Here is a 21,743-nt window from a genome sequence, read left to right as displayed (position 1 = left end):
TAATACTGCACTATAAATGCCTTTTATTTTTATTAAAGTAAAGACATTTTAAAGACCACCTGGAGAGAACACATGATCAATAGGATTAATATGTGACTCGAATCAGGAACTTCAGGGTGGTACTGACTTGTTGTAGGGCCTTGGGCAACTTGCCTTGTCCCACTGCCATACATCACCCATCTGTAAAATAGTGATGAGTACTTCTCATTATATCCCTGGGATACAAGTCAGTCTTGTTTGTAGAACATTTAGCATTTGTATAATTCTTTACATTGTCTAAATATTACTTACAGCTGTTTTCCATTGGCATTTTGTTAGTTGAAGATTAAATTAAATCAAAACTGGATTCTTATTCCACTCTAAAATGGCAGGCCAGCCTAGGAAAGCAAAGTTTGAGCACTGTTCACACTCTGAGGCATGCCTGCAAAGAGTCACTGCAGACCCTCAAATCTTAGTTGCCAGACTGCTTAGAGTCCCATATTCCAGCACTTCACTGCAAGTTGCCTACCTTTTTTTCTTGGTTCAAAATCCCCTCAAAAGTTTGACACATTTTATATACTCTTCACACCCTTATGTTTAACTCAGTCATACCAAGAAGTACAAGAAATCAGTATTTGTTTATCACCTACAGTGCAAAAGGTAAAGCCATTGGTAAACTTTGACTGGCAGATGGATTGGGTGTTGTTTAGCATAAGCATACAAAGCATCAGGAAACAATGGGCAGCAAAGGCTACTGTACAAAGGACATGTAATTCAGACTTAGTGGAAATGATGCAAGGCCAGTGTGGCTGTCTGGTGCTACAAGGACAACCTTCAAACATCTGCAGGTGCTTCTTTTTTGTGAGAGGGGTTCTCTAATCAGGTGGGCCCCAATTAAATCCCTCATGGCTCTTGAGGGATCACTTTCTAGGTCTTCTTTACACCTCCTTCCACTTCCTCCTCCCTCCCCCCATCCCGCCCCCATCACTACACCCCATGCTGGAAGACTAGTGGAGTTAATATGAGTGGAAAAATTCTTACTTACTAACTTCTTGTAAAATGTGTCTACCAATCCATCTTGCCCAATGCCAGTTAACTCTCTCAATAAAAAGAAAAGGAGGACTTGTGGCACCTTAGAGACTAACAAATTTGAGCATAAATACATACAGCTCACTTCATCAGATGCTCACGAAAGCTTAAATAAATTTGTTAGTCTCTAAGGTACCAGAAGTCCTCCTTTTCTTTTTGTGGATACAGACTAACACGGCTGCTACTCTGAAAGCTGTCTCAATAAAGACTTCAAGTTAAGCTAATTCCTTTTTTCTCTGGGTGGTGTTGATACGTTGGGGGATGGGGAATCGCATTTTGAGACCTGACCTCATACTAGGAACAGACTGAAGTTTCCAATTTTTTTCCTCTGGTTTAAGAATCTTATACAGCTTTGGAATCACTTGTCAGGTTGGTAGGACTAATGTCCCCAGTGTCAACTTTCAAATATTTGAGCTGCACTCAGTAGGTGAGGAGAGGACAACCTCTCAGGGAGGTAGAGGAGACATTACTAGAAATAAGGATGCTTGCAGCTAAGAACTGTTCTAATCCAAAGCACAAGTATACAGTAACTCCTGGCTTAACGTTGTAGTTATGTTCCTGAACATATGCTACTTTAAGCGAAACAATGTTAAGTGAATCCAATTTCCCCATAAGAATTAATGTAAATAGTGGGGGGTTAGTTTCCAGGGAAAAAAACTTTTGCCAGACAAGACTATATTTTATATACACAGTATAACTTTTAAACAAACAATTTAATACTGTACACCGCAAAGATGATTGTGAAGCTTGGTTGAGGTGGTGAAGTCAGAGGATGGAAGAGGGTGGGATATTTCCCAGGGAATGCCTTACTGCTAAATGATGAGCTAGCACTTGGCTGAGCCCTCAAGGGTTAACACATTGTTGTTAATGTAGCCTCACACTTTACAAGGCAGCACAAATTGAGGGAGGGGAGACAGCATGACAGAGAGAGACACACCGAGTGTGTGAGAGACGCGCATTGCCCCTTTAAGTACGCTGACCCCACTCTGAGGACATTGCCTTTTTAAGTAGATCAGCAAGTTGAGACAGCAGCTGCTGCCAGCAAGCTCCCTCCATCGTGAGCCTTATTGTGTCCCTCCCTTGCTCGGTGAAGATGGGGTGTCCCCCTCCCACTCCTATACCCCAACATTAGCACCTCTCTCCCTGTGAGCTCCTGTGAGCATCTCCAAGGCAGTGTGGGGAGGGACAGCTGAACTGCCTGGCAACTGATAGCCTGCTTGGGCGGCTGCTGCACAGGGAATGTAGGGGAGCAGGGAGCTGATAGGGGGTCTGCCAGTCCACCCTGGTTCCAAGCCTCCACCAGCTAGCTCCAACAGGCTGCTCTTTCTGCAAGCAGTGGACAAAGCAGGCGGCTGCCAAACAACGTTATGAGGGAGCATTGCACAACTTTAAATGAGCACGTTCCCTAATTGATCATCCACATAACAATGAAACAACGTTAACCGGGACAACTTTAAGAGAGGAGTTACTGTACTTCCTTGTGAAGGCAAAACTATACCAATGTTAATGGCAGATCTATACATTTTTGTATATTTCTATATTTTTACCCATTCAAATTTAAGAAGGCACTGTGAGGAAAATGTGATTTTTTTTGTTTTTCCTCCTTCAGGCATTTCAAAAATCTATTAATCACGGTGTCTCAGTGCCTCAGTGGGTCACAACTGAGAGTGCCAGATTCAGGACAAACTGCGGAGAAATAGGGCAGACTCACCCCAAACTGGTGGTTATTTTATCATTAGTTTATTCTAAGCCAGTAACAAAAGTAAACTTCTGTCTTATCACTCTGGTTAAGAAGTCAGAAAGACAGTCTCCTTAGGCATCCCAGCCCTTGTCTCACTACCGTAACCACTGGACTTTATGATGAGTGGTTACTGAAAGCCAATTTCATCTAATATAGGGTCCTTCCAATCTCAAAAGATGAAGCACTTGGCCAGGTCGGTATATAACTCAGATCTTGCCCAATAATCATGCTGCTGCCAATCCTTTAGTAAATAAAATCAAAAGATTTATTAAGAAAAGAAAAGGAGAGTTAAAATGATTCAATAATGGCAATATCCTTACATCAGGTTTATGGCAGTGATGTTAGACTGCCGACTTGTAAAGTTGCTCTGGCAACTTCCAAAAGATTGGAAGGTCCGCAGTCCAATGTTGTAAATCCACAGTTCAAAGAATCAGGGCAGGAAAGAGGCAAAACGGAGTTATTCCTGGAGTCTTTTATACCCTTTGCCATGTGCCTGGAAACTTTCTATTTCAAACAAAGCTCACAGTCCAGTCTGTGGAAAGTTACTGGCACAAGGTGGAGTCCAGGGTCACTTGAGTATATCACATGTCCTTGCAAAGCTTGACTCTCAGGGGGTAGACACTGGCCCCTTGGAGGCTGAGGCCGTCTGCAGGAAGAGCCATCTGGGCAGAATGAGTTTCTTCTATGGCCCATTGACAGCAAGGTGTCTTTGATGGGCCATGAAACTTGAATAGTCCATTAACAATGTGCTGTCTAGACTGGATATAAACTATCTTGTGGGTGTTACCCCAGGATAAAAGACAATTGTGATGCAGGTACATAGCCAGTATTCATAACTTCAGATACAGTGATAACTGGATTTAAATAGATAATATTTAGCAAGTCATAACTTTTCTATTAACAGTTTTTATATGACATACATACTTTGTACAAGATTTGTTGCAATTGTCTAACAGTGGTAGCATCAATGATATACATGGTCTCATTTCAATCATATAACGTCACACAGGTACTCCATGGGAGGACCAAAGAGCCAGGAATAGTCAAAGCAACACTAGTATAGCTTCTCCATACACTTTTTTGCCTCTTCACTTCCATTTTGACCTGTAACATTCAAGCTATTCAACTTGTGCTATCTCCTCAGGTGACACACAGCTCACAGAATAGTTTTTCATTTGTAGTGGCTTCATTCAGTGGAATATATGGTGTAGATAGGCCAATAAAACCAACTATAAAAATCTATACAATCATCTATCCCTCCTTCTCCTTTCTTATTTCCTTTCATTATTTGTTCTGAGTTTGCAGTAGACGAAGATCCAGTACACTGAAGGTCGGTTGTTTTTGTGTTTTTTTTTAACCTCCTCTTCACTGGTGACCCAAGTCAGGATTTAAGTCTAGGTCTCCAAAGGGGAAATGCTAACCCACAAAATTGATATGATTACTTCAGCTCCAATTCTTATATCACTATGAGAAGGAGAAGGTTTAATTCTGAAATGTCTTTTGTTTCTAATTATCTTTAAATCCTACCTGGGAAGGAGCAACTTAAAAGGTGGTGTTGGATGGGTGTTTGTATGCGGTATTTGACAAAATTGAGTGAATGCTCTACTCTAATACTGAAAGTATACATAATTGGACCAACTCATAGTAATGTTGTTTAACTGTTTCTGTAGGTCAACCAGTTAACTGAGGCATTAAACAGTGTTTCACATGAAAGACACCAGTTAGTGGCTGAAAGAACTAATCACTATCTCCGACTTCAAGATCAGATTTCATCAATTAATCAAGAGAAAGATGAGCTCCAACAAATACTTGAAGGTGTAAAGTCTGAGAGAGACTTGCTCAAGACTGAACTGCAAAAAAATATTGACATGGTTTGTGTCCCAAATACTATTAGATACTAATAGAAGTCATATGACTGTAAAATTAGAGTTTTATACTTGTGCATTTATTTTTTCAGTGCACTGAAACAAATGCAAAACTTGAATGTGCTCTATATGAATTGAAACAGAAGAATCTGAATGATGTGGCAGTTCAAGCAAAACAACCAGATGTCACAGAACTGAGACATGCAGATAGCATGAAAGCAAAAGCCTTGGAAGTAAAGGTAAATATCAGTTACTTAAGTAACTGATGTGTGAAACTGTAGAACTATTCATTCCCTGGTACAATTCTAGAGCAGTATCTTTGTCTGTCTACAACATAATTAAGGTTAAGATGTTGTCACTTTTATTTTTAGTAAAAGTCAGACAGGTCGTGGACAATAAACAGAAATTCATGGGAGCCCATGACTTGTCTGACTTTACTAAAAATAACCAGAGGGTAGGATCGGGCCGGGGGGAAAGGGGTACGTGGCCCTGGCTGCAGGCACTAACAGCTGAAGCCAGAAGTCACAGAGGTCCAGTAAAGTTACTGAATCTGCAACTAAATTGTGTCCTTAAACATAACATATAATTCTTTGAGCGTTTGCACGTGTCCATTCCAATGTAAGTATGTGCATGCCCTGAGCACAGTTGCTGGAATTATTTCCCCTAGTGATATCTGTCGGTTCAGTGCCAATGCCATCTGGTGCCACATGCTCCTAGCGCCGATATAAAGGGTCCTGCTGACCTGCTACCATCTGTTCCTTCTTACTGCCCGTGATGGTTGCTGGAACTCCTCATTGCTCAGGAAATTTTCTCCTAGGGACTCTTCTATTTCTTCAGTGTAAATAGTTATAGTAGTTAGTTTTAGATGCCCCCCATGCTTAGTGGGATCATCCACATCCTGATGCCGGGGCATGCCTTGGTCACCGGGTTTCAAGTTCTGCGCTTCCTGTGATAAGTCTGTGCCTTTTAGTGACCTGCACTCGAGTTGTCTCAAGTGCTTGGGGGAATCTCGGGGGAAAGATTGTTGCCAAATCTGCAGGAACTTCAAGCCCCACACCAAAAAGGACCAAGAAGCAAAACTGAAGGTCCTCCTCATGGGCGCAACTTTAAGACCTTCCTCAGATCCAGACTCTGACTTGGCATGGGTCAGGAATCTCTGCACTAATCTTCTCCGGTGCCTAAGAAAAAGCACCGTAAACGCCAAGAGAAAAGCCAATTTCTGGTGCTGAAGGTGAGCAGACAGGGGGACCGGGAGAGAGCCAGACCCATGTCTGGCTGCTCTTCCTCCATGGCACTGCAACATCAGATGCCTTCAGCTCCAGTGCCACTGCAAGCCCCCCTGACACCAGGACAGGAGCCACCTCCTCCAGACAGACAGCATTCTAGCCAGTTTGCGGTACCTTTGACTCCAAAGGCATTTGCAGCAGCCAGGGACCTGCTTTCCATACTGGTACCAGCATCTCCAGACTGTCAGGATTTGGCACAGCTGGTGACAATGAATGGCAAACAGCTGTCGCTAGGATTTCACCCAGTACTGCGGCTGCCATCTAGAGGAAAACCCCTGTTGGCAGCCTCATCACGATCTTCCCCTCAACGTTGATTGCCAGCACTAAAGGGAATGGCACCGCGTTGGTCTCTACACCACAGTTCGTTCTCTTCATCAGACTTGGAAGTGGGATCTTACTCCCCCCGCATCACCACAGCCGCCACGCTGCTCCTCAGGCCATCCCTATGGAACCGCAGCCCCAAGTACAGGGGTGGCTCCAAACATTTGGCCACCACGTCATGGGGACCAGCACCTATGTAATGACTGTTTTGGAACCATTGGTGGTTCCCCTGCCACAGGGCACCAATGCCGGCCTCGTCCTATGTTCTCTTATTTGAACCAACGGCAACATGCTCCTGTGTTTGCTTGTCTATGAACATAGCACTTCTTGTTGCTATCACCTCTGCCTGACAGGTCAGCGAAATTGGAGCCCTTATGGCATACCCCCCTGTATGCAATTTTTCATAAAGACAAGTTACACCATGTCCGCCTCCCAAAGTACCGTCCTCTTTCCATCTTAATCAACCCATTCACCTTCCTTGCTTCTTTCGAAAGTCTCAAAGCAACCAACAGGAGGCAGCATTGCGCACCCTGGACATCAGACAGAACACATTATGCCATCACCCAGCAGGCTAGAGAAGAAGCCGGCTCTGGCTGCGCAGTCTTGCAGTCAGCCTGTCATTGAACTACAAACTCACCTCCTGTACAATTGCTTGGGAGTCGCCTACATTGGAATGGATATGTGCAAGCACTTGAAGGGGAAAAAAACAAACAACTGTTGAACAATCAGTTACAGAAAGGTTATTGAGATGTGTTTCACATGTCCATTCCAAAATGAGCCTCCGTCCCCTCTCATCGGAGGCGGTCTGTAAGAAGAAATTGAAAGGGAGCAGGTTGGCAGGGCCTTTTATACCAGCACTATGTGTGCACAGCACCAGGAGGTGCTGGAGCCAACTGATACCACGAAGAGAAAAAATGTTGGCAACTGTGCTCGGGGTGTGCACACAGCTATGTTGGAGTGGACACAGGCAACACATTTTGAACCATTACAGAAAGGTCAATAACCAGTTTATCCGAAGTGATTTTAAATTGTCCTTTTTAGCAGGGTTTTTAGCCTTATAAAAATATTGAGGGGGTACATGTGTCCTAAAATGAAGTGGTTAAAAGCTCACAAACCATTTGGGAACACTGGTAACAGCTTGTCTGCAGGTAATCTGAGAGACTCTTGAATTGAACTTTGCAGTTAAAATGTCTGATCTTAATTATGGGAACAAAACTGTTTCATAATAGTTTTTACTGAAAAGTTGATATACAAGCACTCTGACTTTGATGTTCTGTAAAACTCCTAGCTTTATTTGAAAATTATAGCTCATATTTAATGAAGCCTTTCTCCTTTCAAAACAGAATAATCTTCTAATCTCTGTAAAACCTTGCTAGTGAGAGGAGCATTTGTACAAAACCTTGGGCAGATTCTGGGGCGTTGCTGATGTGCATAGATCAGGGGTGCGAAGATGCATGGCTTAAGTGGCTTATAGCTTACCTTTGTACTTCCCTGATTCTGCTGCAACTGTGCACAGGGTTAATCTGAACTACATTAGAGAGGCCCAAAGGGCTTCTCCAATTTACACCAGATTTCAGACACTCACATGCTATTGGTCCCTGACCTTGCTTGAAACAGTTGAGTTCCAGTGACGATGCTCTCATGTTGCTGATTGCTGTTCCTTCCAGTACTGTTCTTAACGCAGCTCAACAATCCCACCTGCTGGCCAACTATGTGTCGGATGGTTTGGTTTCAGCAGTAGCACTCATGTGGTTCCTCAAACTACCATAGAACTGGCTTCTGTAAAACATGTATTTGACATAGATAACATTCAAAACCTTGAATGTGTACATGCAAGATGGTGCACATTGGAAGGAATAATTTGAACTACTCATGCACTCATGATGTTTTTCCTCAGATGTCAGTTAATTTACACCTGGGCAAAATTGTAGACAGCTCAATGAAGACCTCTCCTTTTTTGGCTGTTGCTGCACATTTAACATCATTTTAGGTTCTGTAAGGAAGAGAATGATAGATACTGAAAACTTGAGAACACATCACATAAATCAGTGGTACGAACTCTCATTAGAATACTTCATGTTCATTTTTGGTCACCCCATCTCTCAGAAAGATACAATAGAAACAAGCGCCTAAACAGGTGATGAGAATGAGGAATGGAAAAAGTTCCATATGAAGAGTGTGAGAATGAAAGACTGTGACTGTGATGAATAAGTTGGTCCAAAGAGAGAAAGTAACTAATTTATGTAAATAAAGTAAACTTGGGTACTTCTATTCATCCCATCCTTTTTCATAATACAAGAACAAGGAAACATTTAATGAAACTGAAATACAATCAATTTTTAACTGATGAGGAAAATAGGAATTGCCATACTGGGTTAGGCCAATGGTCTAGCTAGTCCAGGACCCTGACTGACCGTCTCCAGCTGTTTTGAGGAAAGGATAGCTGTAGCTCACGAAATCTTATGCTCAAATAAATTGGTTAGTCTCTAAGGTGCCACAAGTACTCCTATTCTTTTTTGCGGATACAGACTAACATAGCTGCTACTCTGAAACCTGCGGTAGGTAGTTATTGAATAACCTGACCGACAGGAGAAGCTTCTTCCTAGCATCCATGTCCTGAAGACTTTTTTGGACCCTCTTCTTCTAGAATGTTAGTAATTTTTCTACGATTACAACACTGGATATCTGATATCAGTATTGGTATACAATCTCTTTTTTGATAAAATTAACACTACATGTAATTAGCCTGTGCAATTCATTTCCACAAAATGTCATTGGGGCCAGGAGTTCATTAGTAGTCAAAGGGTTGGATGTTCGTATGGTTAGTGCAAACATCCAGTGTTAAAGTAGTAAAGATTTTTGTTTAAAGATTTGAAAGGGAAATATCCTTCATGCTTTATGACATAAACCAACATCTAACTAATAGGGATTAGGAAGAAACTTCCCTATGGGCAAGTTATTTAATAACTGCCTGCTTTAGGGTTTCTTGCACATACCACTGGAGTGTCTGATACGAGCCAGATTAGACACAGGATAATGGTCTGATATGGCAATTCCTGTTTTCTCTGGGGGATTGAAGTATTGGGGAATCTAACATCTTGTTTAAATATAACTTACAGTAACCAGAGACATGGAAGGAGACAATGCCAGTTAGTAAACTTTGATTCAGTGCACATTCTTGAAATGTTCACTGTGTACTGAAAAATATATCGAACATATTTGATAGTTCAGCATGGGGAGGGGGGGGGAGTAGAGGTATGAAGATCTTTTTGAGTCTAAGTCATGGAAACAACTTGAGCTCATTTGAAAGCATATAATTGAGTCTGGGGCTCTGGCTCTTTTTGGAGAATTACCAAACTCTCTGCCTTTGTACTGTCTAACCTAATTTGTGTCCCATTTCCTTCTGTGGTGAGTAGTGATTGGAATCTTACTCCATAGTTATTTCTCTTAACATTATAAAACCAATAAATTCCCTAAAGAACACATGGAGTCTGATGGGCTGTTAAAGCTTGATCACTTTGTAAAATATTCTTCAAGGATGCTTTATTCTTTATTGTGGCTGATTCCATTTCTCCTTATCTCAGGAGCTTCTGGAGAAATTCCTAATGATGGAGAAGAAATATGAGTGTCTCGCTACAGTGTCTCTAAATCTGAAAAGTGAACTCAGCAGTCAAAAAGCACTAATAGCTGGGATGCTGACACACCTTTCACCTGAACAGGCTAAACAAGTCAAAAGGCTTCAAACTGAAAATGAGAAAATAAGCAATCATCTCCAGAGCTTGTTGAACAAACTTAAGGTACAAATTTCAAACAGTGGTTGTGTGGAGGGCTTCATGTAGCTCTGCTTTTACATTTTATCCAACATACTAACACAAATGCTCATGGAGCACTATGGTTGTGAAGAAATTCCTAACTAATATGCAATGTTGGGTTTGAGCTTCATTCCTGAACGTGTTCTGCTGTATGCAGTTGTTGCAGAACATATATAGTGTGTGCAATGTAAACTGATATGTAATTGCTGCATAAGCCCTATATAACAGGGCCAATTAAAAACCATAGAATTGGCCTTAAACTCTGAATATAGTTCAGCTACTTTGAATAGTCTAATACCCTTAACATTTCTTTAAAATGTTGTAACTGGTTAAAGAAAACTTGATCCGTATGCTAGATGCTCCAGAAGTAGAATTGTGGATCATTATGTAAACCTCTTCAAAATACAGGTTGCTTTTGTAGCATAGCCTTGTCCCATGGCAGGTGTTGATTTGAGACCTTTATTGGGTAGCTTTAAAGTTTCTGGATACTTGCAACACTCGCCCATCTTGCAGTTGAGTGATTGACTGCATTCATTCTTAATCACTTAAAATGAAGAGGAATGGGGGAAGAGAGGAGCTCTACCATATGAGTAGATCAGGTTCTATCATGCCAATAGGTACAGTAAATGTAGTTTAACATGTTAATTCTCTTCTGGGTCTTTGTAGTTGTGATTCCAGGCAATTTTCTGTTACTGGGGACAGTAGTTCAAAGAAAACAAAATATTGACTAGGCCTGAGAATGTATAGCTGTCACTTTTTGTAAATGTTTGTTAGCTAAGAAATTAAACAAATGTTCCATAGAGTGTGATCTCATAACTTCACATCAGCATTTGCATTTTTGGAGTCGTATGTTTAAGTTCTCGTTAAATTGTTCATAATAATTGTTGGTCCTTTTTTTCTTTTATAGTCTTCCTTCGTTTATTTACTTTGGGGGGACTTTTGTGTGTATGTAGTAGTTTCAGCCATTTAAAAAATAACAAACTTTAAACCTGGCAGATTGAGGCCATACTAGATGTCATAAAATGAATACATCAGATTTTCACTTGATTGCATTGGTGCAAATCTAGAGTAAGTCCTCTGAAATCAAGGTATTTTAATTTGCTTGGGTCCAAATTCTGCTCTTTGTTGGATTGCAAGCTATGTAGTATATGTTCCCACCACTAGTTTAGTATCTCAGTCAGTCTAGTCCAAATGCCCTGAAATCTTTGAGCTTTTCTAGAGCTGTGAAAAATATATTCTTTACAAACATCATGTGGAAATAATTGAGAAGAGGGTTTTTTACGAGGCCTCTTACTATACATTGTTTTTAAATTTTTTGCGTATGCATGAAGTGCTACACAGCTGTCTACACAGCTAAATGCAAGGTATCCTTAATGCTGACCTTTTCATATTCAACAGTTTCTGTTCAGCCGTGTTTGCCAGAAGAAGGCAGAACACTATACTACCATAAACAACCATGAAATGGAATTGCTTGATGAGAAGAGAAAACAGGATGAGCTACTGTCTCAGATTCGGTGTCTCAAGAAAACTTGTTTGAAACAGGATGAAACAGCTTCCCAAGAGTTAAATGTCCACGAATTGCAGCAGAACTTGGACATCCACATCGAGGTAGCACTCGGTATATTGATTTGACTGAAATAGACATCAATATTTATATTTTGGGAAATATTTATATTTTGGGAAATATCACAACATGAATGTGCTACTTCACTGTGGAGTTGCTTTTATTTGCAGGTGACTCGCGCTTTTGTAAGCTATAGGAAAATAATTGACAGTAACCTTCACTTTTAAATATAATCTGTTTTATCTTAATTTTCTGATCTGATCAGAATTAAATTTTCAATTTATGAAGTGACACAATAAGTGAGCTTATTATATGCAAGATATTCAGCCTGGGATCTCTCTATGTTGGTCTTATAAAGCACCTACAACTCCATTTGTAAAAATCTCTTGCTTGATTATTTTAAATACTATATATATACCGTTGAATGGCACAACTGTCCATTAAGTTAAGGATATTTTTATGCTATTAACAAAGGGGGTCGAATGTAAAATAAACTTTGAATCTATACTTCAAATATAGCGTAACTAGAAGCTAAGAAATATTCCATATACAACATTTTAGTGTAAGACAACAAATACAGTGTTTACTAACAATTTTTAAAAAAATTACTATAACAATATTGCGAGTAAAGTTATTTGAGCCATTCAGTCAATGAAAACTAATGTAGTGCAATCAAATTGGTAAATTGCTTGTTTTCATTTTTTTTCTTTTTTTTTTTAATGCAGCACATTCTCAGAGACATGTCAGAAACAGAAACTGAGCTTCTCAGCATAGAGACTGAGTTACAACAGGAAGAGAATACTAGAAAAGAAGCAATGCAGTTTTTGGAAACATGTTCAGGAAATCATTGTGATGTAGAAAAACTTAAAGAAGGAATAAAGCAAGACAACGAGAGGCTTTTACAAGTGATTAAATTCTGGACACCTAAAGTAAAGGTAAAAGTTCCTGCTATAACAGTACATCATTCAACTTGTCTTTTAACACAGCTCTGAAATCTATAAACCCACCAGATTTTTTTTTCTGGGAGTCTTCATGTGTTAACAAGTACTTGTATATTGGCAAAGCATCTGATTTCCAGTAGTATCTTCATATTGTACTAAGTTGTAAAGTGAAGCTCTACTTGGAACTTTTACAGGGTTTTTGTTTCTTCCTTTTGGTTTTTCTCACACTTCTGCAAGTTCTTGGTCCACATTGACCTTCAGGCCAGATGGAGCCCTAAAGATTTTTCATTCAGAAAATTGTTTTCTCCCCTGCCTCCCATGAACGTTCTTCTCATCGTTTCTGTGCTTTTTACTCTGTAATTGGGGTGGGGAAGGGTATTTTTTAAAAAAAGTCAAATAGTCAGTGCTTGGAGCACCTGTTGTTATTTACGCCCAGGCATCTCTACGTATCAGAGATGTTTCTGTAGCTATGCACTATAAGCCCGAAATGGGGCATATGTCCGCAATACTACCAATTCTCTGTTGGAGCTAGCCTGCTGAAGACTTTTGTCAGACATCCCATCTGAACTGTCTTCTGTCTGAAACTGTAACAGACTTTGTGTCTTGAACTTGAACAACGAGTTTTTAATGCAGCATGAAAAGATGTTCTAAAAGTTGTGGTCCAGTGTAATACTATACTCTGTATAGGAGCCCAACAAAAATGAATTTACACGTAAAGCTATTTCAGCAAAATTAAACTAAAACGATGACCGTTTCATTTAGAAATATGCAATCTGTATAAATGTCATGGTTTAATATGGCTGAGACTTCAAACTCTTCACCTAGGATACTATTTTCTTGTTTCTCCAACACTACTTCAAGACTTGATACAATAATCTGGTAAAACTTTGTTCAATTTTTTCTCTTTTCCATACCTTTCCTACCTCAGAAAACTCAAACTATGTTAGTGGGAGTAAAAGTTTAAGGACAGGACGTTCTGGGTTCTCTTATGAAGCAGTTCTCTCTCTCCTTCCCCACCACGGTGCCACCCCTACTTTTTATGGTTCTTGAGGCGAATCATCCAAATCTGGAAGTCCAGTTTGTACCTCAGGAAGGTTTTCAGGACTGGCTCCCATCGTGTATATTAGAAATTAATATATTCTACATGCATACATTTAACTGCTTTTTAAAGAGTCAGTTTCCTGCATAATTATTTTGCCATTTCCATACAAGTGGATGTATGTACTCTGACAAATTAAATATTTGGGTTGGTTTCTTAGCATATATCTTTATGGTATTTTATTTGTGGCTGGGTTCTAAAAGCTAATAGTTTTACAATTACATGCATGGCACTATTTAATTTTGCAGACACTCCTTCAAACGTCATTGGAAATGGATACCAGAACTGCCAACTATTGCAAGGACTCAGAAATTGAACTGAAACAAACAAAAGGGAAAACTGAGGAGTTACTTGAGCAACTGAAGACAGTTAAGGAACAGTTGGCACCTTGTGGTGTTGCTAATCTTGCACTAGAAGAAGAAAACTATAGACTTGGTAACCAATTAAAAGCCACAGAACAAGATATAAAGGTATATAATCTGATATGTTAATCAATTTAAATCAGCAGAAATGCAAAACCATCTGTAAACGAAGTAGAGAAATTTCACAGGGTACTTTAAACTGAGTTTAAAAAAAACAAAAACTAAGAAAATAAGAGACTAGATAATTAATATCTAGGAGGAGGGATAGCTCAGTGGTTTGAGCATTGGCCTGCTAAACCCAGGATTGTGAGTTCAATCCTTGAGGGGACCATTTAGGAATCTGGGGCAAAAATTGGGGATTGGTCCTGCTTTGAGCAGGGGGTTGAACTAGATGACCTCCTGAGGTCCCTTCCAACCCTGAGATTCTATGAGTGTAAAACTGCTGTACACACCACTGGCCCAGACTACACTTAACTTTTTTGTAGCTGTTTCATTATCCAAAAATAAATTAAAGCAGTCTTATTTAGAATGTGAAGAGTTGACGCTGTAGGTACAGGTTAGATTTACAATAGTGTATATGAATATTAACCAACTGAGAGCATTTCAAATGTGTTTAAATATATTTAAAATATTGTGCCTAACAGTGCGATGGCTGTAAGGCTACATGTGGTCATACAATCCTTATGTCTGTTAGACTAGAGATTGGCACAGAACTCAAAACCAAAATTGAAGAATTTAGATAATAATTCAGAAAGGTCCTATTGGATCAGGACTGAACTGGGAAACTAGATAATGACATGGGTGATACATCAGTTCATAAACTTTTAGTAGAAATGACTAGGTACTTGACTATAGTGAAGAAATGAAGATATCTGGTACATCTTCAAGAATGTTAAATTAGTGTAGGACAATTGAGTAGCTGATCACTTATAATCAGTTGTCAGATGCACTTGTTTTCTAAAGTTTTGAGCACTCCGGAATATCTGGAAAAATGTTATGCTGACAGCCCTGGAGTCTGAAGTAGTTGCCACAGGTAGGCAGCACAAGCCTTCTTACATTTTTCAGCCAACAGAATGAGACAATATTTTATTTCCTTGACCTCTAATACAGCTGATAAGCCTGCCAAATGTAGTTGTAATTGCTAGGATAACTTCTAATAACTGGATATTTTTCTCAAGATTATGAAAACAACAATCCAAAAGTTGGAAGATGCAGTAAATGAAGCAGGAAAAAATGTCAAGGAGAAGGAAGAGAAAATATCCATGTTACAAACAGAGATTAAAACTAAAGCTGCTGCAAGTGAACTTAACCAACTTCAGGCTAAATTGAATGAGACAGAGAAGTGTCTTAGAAATGCGTTAACAGAGAAACAGACTTTCAAGGTATGTTTCATTGTAAAACTTCAGTTGTTTAAGCAAAATGTCACTCCTGTTTTCCACTTGAGAGCTAGGAGGAAATCTGAGAAGGTTCTTGAGGGCCAACATGTGGAAGCCAATCTGTTGCACTATATGGTATTGAAGTGATGCATTCTTTCCCTAGGGTTTAGCCTGTATCTTCAGACATTCTCGGTGCAGCAGTGAGTGACCAAGCTTGGAACCCAAGTTATACTCCTAGGAGAATTTTGTGCCACTGCGCATGCGCAAAATTTATTTATGCCCCCCACAGATTTATTTGCTTCCTCACAGAAAAATGACTTTCTGATGGGAAGCGAATGGAAGCCACAAGAGTGGTCATGCAGCCCTCCCCAGCAGTATGTTTCGGGTGCCCAGGGCAGCCGGCAGAGAGGTAAATCACTGTAGGGCAGGAGGCGGAACTGGGGAAGACCCAGCTGGTGGCTCCTGCCCTGTGTCAGGCTCAGCACCTGGGCTGGGCTGGATGGGACTACTTCTTCCCCTGCATGGCACCCCCAGATTTCTCTCCTGGCTTCAGGAAGCTCTGTAAACTCCCTTTCCACACCTCTGCTTCCTGAACTCATCGCTCCTCAGCTGCAGCGGGAGGGATCCCTGTACAGGGAGCTGCTCCCCCATCTGCCCAACCACTGTGCATCCAGACCCCCTCAATTCCAGACCCCCCTGCACTCAGAACCTCTCCTGAGGAGTCCCACTCGCGCTGCACCTGGACTATCCTGATAAGCCACCCACACTCAAATCCCCTGCTGAGCTCTACCCCCCGCACACCCAGGCACCCCCACTCCATGGCACTGAGCTCTAACCACCTTCACCTGGACCCCCCTGAAGAGTCTCATTACCATTGCACTCAGAACCCCCCAACAAACCCCTGTGCATCCAGATTCTCTCTGCACCCAGATTGCCCCACACAGAACCCTCTCAACCCCCACCTGGATCCCCCCACACTAAGCCCCTCCACATTTGGATGCTGTTTTGCTGAGCCTGCCTGCCCACACCTGATGCACCTGGCACAGAGGGGCAGGGCCTGGGGTGTTTCTGGGGCAGGCCAGGTCCTTGCAGTGTGTCAGGGTTGGGTGCAGACTCACTGCTGAGTCCATGTCCCTGGAGCAGTGATCTCACAATTCTGTGCAGCCAGTGGCCTATGCTCCCCAGTGCCATGCTGGAGCCTCCACATTTATTTGACAAATAACATTTGCAGACTTTTGCAGAATTTTAAAATATTGTGCGCAGGATTTTAATTTTTTGGCGCAGAATGCCCTCAGGAGTAAAGTTATATCATTAGAATAAGAGTATTGCCTCTGCAAGATGGTATTTAAATATCCCTAATTAACTTTAACAGATCTAACTTTCTTATCACTAGATCTCCTCTTTTCTCCCATCCAACATATTAGGCGAAATTAGATAAAGGTGCCACGTTATATAAAGAAGAAATTGATCATCTCAAAACTCAGTTGGTGAAAGCTGACATGGAAAGAATGAAACAATCCAGAATTTTTGAACAGGAGTAAGTTTAATTTTTTTACTGAAGTATGATATCCTGAAATTTTCCAGTTCTTTTTTTGGAAAGCATAAGGTCTGATGTTTAAAAGTATTTTTTTATACAGGTTGTTTCAAACATCCTACCTAAACACTTCAGATATTTCCCAGAAATAGGTAGAAACTGCACTGAAAATACAAACCTGATTGGATATTTGGTGCTCAGGCATTGTTTCGAAGAGAGCTCTGAGTGTCTTTAATCTACCCAGAAACTATAGAGCTATTTTGTCGTAAGGCATGCGGAGTGGCAGGCTGTGTACATTAAATATTTTGTGCTTCCTTGGTGAAGAGTTCTAGTTTCTTAGCTCTGATATGTTTGGCTATTTTATCGGTATATTTGGATCCTGTTGCTATTTGATTTCTCATTTGGAGAGAAACAAACAAATTAAAACTGCAAAATGTTGCAGAATTACACAATGGCAAACTGCTAAAATAGTGGCTTCCTCTTTTTCCTTATGCAGAATTGCTACTACAAAAGCTCTTGCAGAACACAAAGAGGAACAGTTAAGAAAATTAAAAGAAGAACTGAGAAGAGCACAGCAAGAACAAGATGTTACTGGTAAATATAAAATACATACAAGGGATTTTTTTCACAATATCTATACAAACAAAACATAGATTTGAGGCTGTGGGTTGTGCATAGAGCACTAGATAGGAAAATGTTTAGTCTTTGGTCCACAGTTGGTTTAAGGAGGGACAGTACTTTCTTTGGGACATACGGTAGGTGAGGTGTAGTGAGAGAGCTCTTCAGACCCCACTCATTAACTCTGGAAATCACAGTAATTTGGCACGTAGAGTTCTTCCATGTGTGACTGCAGCAGCGACGAGGTATGAAAGTGCAGACCTTTAATTTTTTTTTTTTTTTTTTGCTTGTCATATCTGAATGACATGTCTGACTATTTCTGTAATTGGCCCCACACCTTCATCAAACACTCCTGGACAGAGTGGTACAGTTTGTATAGCTTTTGCAAAACTAGAGGCAAAAGGGAATCCTCACTATATCAAGATGTGAGACAGTGTGGCCTAGTAGATAGAGCACTGGGCTGTGACTGGAAAGACCTGGGTTCCGTTTCTGGCTCTATTCACTGGGTTACTTTGAACAAATCACTTCCTCTCTCTAGGCCTCAACTTCCCCACCTGTAAAAGGGGAATAACAATTCTTTCCTCTTTTTGTAAAGTGCTTTAAGATCTACTGCTGAATAATTCTATGAGCTAGGTATTATGGTTATCTCTTCTAACCATAACTGATATTATATTACTGTATTTTGGATTTGTCAGTTACATGCAGTAGATCATGTGATTTACTAGAGAACCGTTTGAATTTTATACTAGGTAACTGGCAGTCTGTTTGAATTCCTGTGTAGAAAGATTGAAGCTGTTGTAACCGTATTTGTAACCCATACAGTGAACACTTAATCCCAAAAGGGAATTTTAATATAATTTTCTAGTCATAAAACACTTCTTTATTTACTTTATGAAGGTCAACTTTACTTGATTTTTTGTATTGTCCAAGATATAGCAAACAGCTTCTAATATATATTCAAATAATTTTTTTCCCAGTAATATCAGGAAAAGATGTTCCTCAGGAATCCCATATACCCCTGACTTGTGGTGGTGGCAGTGGGATTGTGCAAAGCACACACATGCTCATTTTAAAATCTGAACAAGCTAAATTACAGAAAGAAAACCTGCAGTTGAAGAAAAACAATGACCTTCTAGTAAAGTAAGTTTTTAAAAAGCTGATCATCAGAGTCTAGACTCTAGTTTCTGATTTAACTGCATACATTACTATACTTGCTGTTTGATTTACAGTCAAATGCAGTAAGAGTTCATATTTCTGGGGAGAATCCGAGAAATGAGAAATTTTGAAAGATCCATTTGTTTTGATGAACTTTCTTCTCTTTGTGGCTGGGGACTTGTGCCTCTCACACATCAGCGGTTTGAATTCGGACACCAACAGTGGTGACGTTTTATCATTCAGTCTCTTCCTTACACCTTAGGAAAGGAGTTGGCTTCCCTTCTTAATATAAACTTGCTTACATGAGTTGGCAGTAATTGGTTGTCTAACAGTTTTGCAGCAGACAGTTGAATGGGTATGGAGACTTAACTGCTTTGATTCTAGAGATTGTCCCTTGAAGTTAGGATCAGGACACATTGATACGGCAGTGTGAGGGAACTTGCATTGTCATGCTTCCAGTAGTTTACACTCTTATCATTTTTCTCTTTTTAAGCAATGAGCTTCAGCTGAAAGAAGAACTAACCAAATGGAAAGAGAGAGCACTAAAAATGAGAGCAGAATCCTGTAGAGACACCACTAAGGAGAAGATACAGAGGTCTCCAAGGAAGACCACACCTCGTTCAGTTAAAGAGCAAATGCCTTCTCCCTCCAAGGAAGTTTCTTCACGAGAAATTCTGCCTCTGGATTCACCAAACACACTGCCTCTTACTTGTCCAAATTTCTTTGATAATTCAAGCTTAGGCACACTTACAGGTGCGTAATGCAATAATGTTTCTGTTAGGAACACCTATTCAGTAGAACGTTAAGGGGTTGGCTAGCCAGACCTGTGAAAGGTCTAGGGTAGGTACACACTACAGTGACTTCATATGTACTTGGGGACTTGAATACCTAAATTGAGTGAGTATTCAAAAGATTGGGGTAGCTTTTATTGCAGTATATACTGAACTTAGTGATTAATAGTAAGGATGGACAAATGAAATATTGTGCAATTGTACAGTGGATATATTGGGCTCTGAGAGGGGTTTTGTATTTTTTATTTACATTATTTAATTTATATAGTTTTAGTTCAGAAAGGTTTGGAAAGGGTGAATTCTAGACCTGGTTGGGATTTTTTTGGATTAAACAGTTCTTTGTTGTAAAGTGCTAGTTTGTTGAAATAAAAGACCCTGGATTTCCCGTATCATAGATACTTCCCTAACAACTGGAATATTGGCTACTCTGGGGTAGGTTGCTCTCTTGTTTTTTGCCACAAGTTTTAAAAGGTCTGAATTTCATCCCAGTCTAGAACAAAACCAGATGCTGAAACCTCAAAACTTTGCACAAAATGGCATTCTTGTCTTCTAGCCAGCCCGAGTGAATTCTCCAGCATTGGCCCTCCACCAATGCAGAGAGCTATGAGCTAGTTTCACCCGCTTGACTCTAGAGACGGCATTTAACCAAATTTCTGTCTCCAAGGCCTAACCTTTAGTTTCAAGAGCAAGTTTTGCACCCAAGCCACTAGTCTCTCCACCTCCAGCTGCAAAGATGGCAGCCTGGGCAGTGTCTCCTTTCCCATTCCCTCTACCCTCCTTTGGTCTGCTTCTCTTCTTTCCTGCCTGTCTCAACAACCCTTGGCCGGCAAATAATGGCTTCTCTGCTCTTCTCCACGCAGGCACTTTTTGTGGGGGAAGCCTTTACTGGTGGCCTGCATTACATCTTAACAGCACCACTGCAGCCACTATTAGCGGTTTGAAAAACCATCAATGCTCCCCGGCAGTGTGGTGAAGCACTAGGTCGCTGGAGCAAGTTTTGACATTGTCACCACTGTTCAGTGCATGTGATCTAACTTGTTCCTGATGCTTCTGCCAGCAAATCTCCCCATGTCTGAGGTCCGCACAGAATTTCATGTCCCAGCCCAACTGCTAAGATCAAAGAAGCGCCTTGTCTAGACTAGGATTTAAAGATATTGGTTGGATCATGTAGTCTAGCTCAATCCTTTGAACACCTTCTAAAAGTCTAGACAAGGCAAAGCAATTGTAACTTTCCCAGTTTAGCACATGCTAAAGTAAAAGTCTTTCTATTTTCTCTCTTATATAGACATGCGACCTGCAGGAACAGAATGTATAGAAGATCGCTTTAAGCACTGGTTTGGAGCATCAGAAAAAGATAAAGCACCTGACTGCACAACCCAGTAAAACGGCCTGTTATTGTTTACTGTCCTTGCTAGTGGAAAAAGTCAGAGATTGCATATAGAGAAGACGTGCTACAGAAGTAGCTGGTATGTTTTAACTCTAGCCAGTGGGAAGAAGTTTTCTTGGAGCAGGAACTAAGCAAATAACTGGAAAAGCTGGAATACAAAAATGTGACAATAGTGTTGCCTGCATCCAGCTGATGGTGCCCCTGTAGCGGTTCTCCATTGCTCCTCTTATGATGGCAAAGATAATGAAGCCAGCCAGCTGAAGAGGAAGTGAAAACTGGAATGGATCTCAAATCAGAGAATCTCTACTGTGAAACTTATCAGTGTTAAACTTTCCCCTCTCACTCCCAAGACAACCCTCCCAAAGGCAATCAATTTAATCTTGGAAGTCCATAAGGAAAGTGGAGGGAACTTTTTCTGCTACTCTTTTTCTAGTGTTCAATGTTACTTCAAGTTTTATATGTTGACTTTTCTTGGATGGGGAATAGCATTCTCATTCAGGTTTTTTTTAACCAGTTTCTATATAATATTCTATTTATGAGCTCACAATCAAGGCTGTGTTTTTAAAAAGTCTCTACTTCATATCTGCAGTGCACAGTTGATTCTGGTCTGAATAATTTCATCTTTTGTCAATAAAGATTGTTATATGCATACAGGCAATCAAACTAGAATTGGTCATTGTACTAGGCAACAAAGCTAACTATTGCCATTTCTTGTTGTGTCATTGGGGGACGTGGCAGGAGGCTCCTGCCTACTGGTCACAGCTGAGTGATGGGAGTCTCGCCTAGCAGCAAGTATGGGGTTCATATACTCTATCACACACCC

At 40.5% G+C, this 21,743-nt stretch overlaps 1 protein-coding gene across 2 annotated transcripts in view; it reads left to right on the top strand.

Annotated features, from left to right (window-relative positions):
* CENPE (centromere protein E) overlaps positions 1 to 21,743 on the top strand; it is a 73,546-nt gene extending 51,803 nt beyond the window's left edge. The window contains exons 35-46 of one of the 2 annotated variants that reach the window (XM_084627034.1): positions 4,480 to 4,680; positions 4,767 to 4,913; positions 9,866 to 10,078; positions 11,492 to 11,701; positions 12,383 to 12,592; positions 13,946 to 14,167; positions 15,238 to 15,441; positions 16,860 to 16,972; positions 17,466 to 17,563; positions 18,565 to 18,727; positions 19,236 to 19,495; positions 20,819 to 21,743. In XM_084627034.1, coding sequence (XP_084483160.1) covers positions 4,480 to 4,680; positions 4,767 to 4,913; positions 9,866 to 10,078; positions 11,492 to 11,701; positions 12,383 to 12,592; positions 13,946 to 14,167; positions 15,238 to 15,441; positions 16,860 to 16,972; positions 17,466 to 17,563; positions 18,565 to 18,727; positions 19,236 to 19,495; positions 20,819 to 20,916 — 2,139 coding nt within the window. In that variant the 3' untranslated portion in view covers positions 20,917 to 21,743. The remainder of the gene's footprint in view (positions 1 to 4,479; positions 4,681 to 4,766; positions 4,914 to 9,865; positions 10,079 to 11,491; positions 11,702 to 12,382; positions 12,593 to 13,945; positions 14,168 to 15,237; positions 15,442 to 16,859; positions 16,973 to 17,465; positions 17,564 to 18,564; positions 18,728 to 19,235; positions 19,496 to 20,818) is intronic. The other variant, XM_084627035.1, reaches the window with a different exon arrangement.

This window comes from Lepidochelys olivacea, assembly GCF_965140295.1.
Source record: "Lepidochelys olivacea isolate rLepOli2 genome assembly, chromosome: 4".
NCBI classification, from domain to species: Eukaryota; Metazoa; Chordata; order Testudines; family Cheloniidae; genus Lepidochelys; species Lepidochelys olivacea.
The sequence above is the reverse complement of the archived record's forward strand: the minus strand, read 5'-3'. Positions and strand labels throughout refer to the sequence as shown.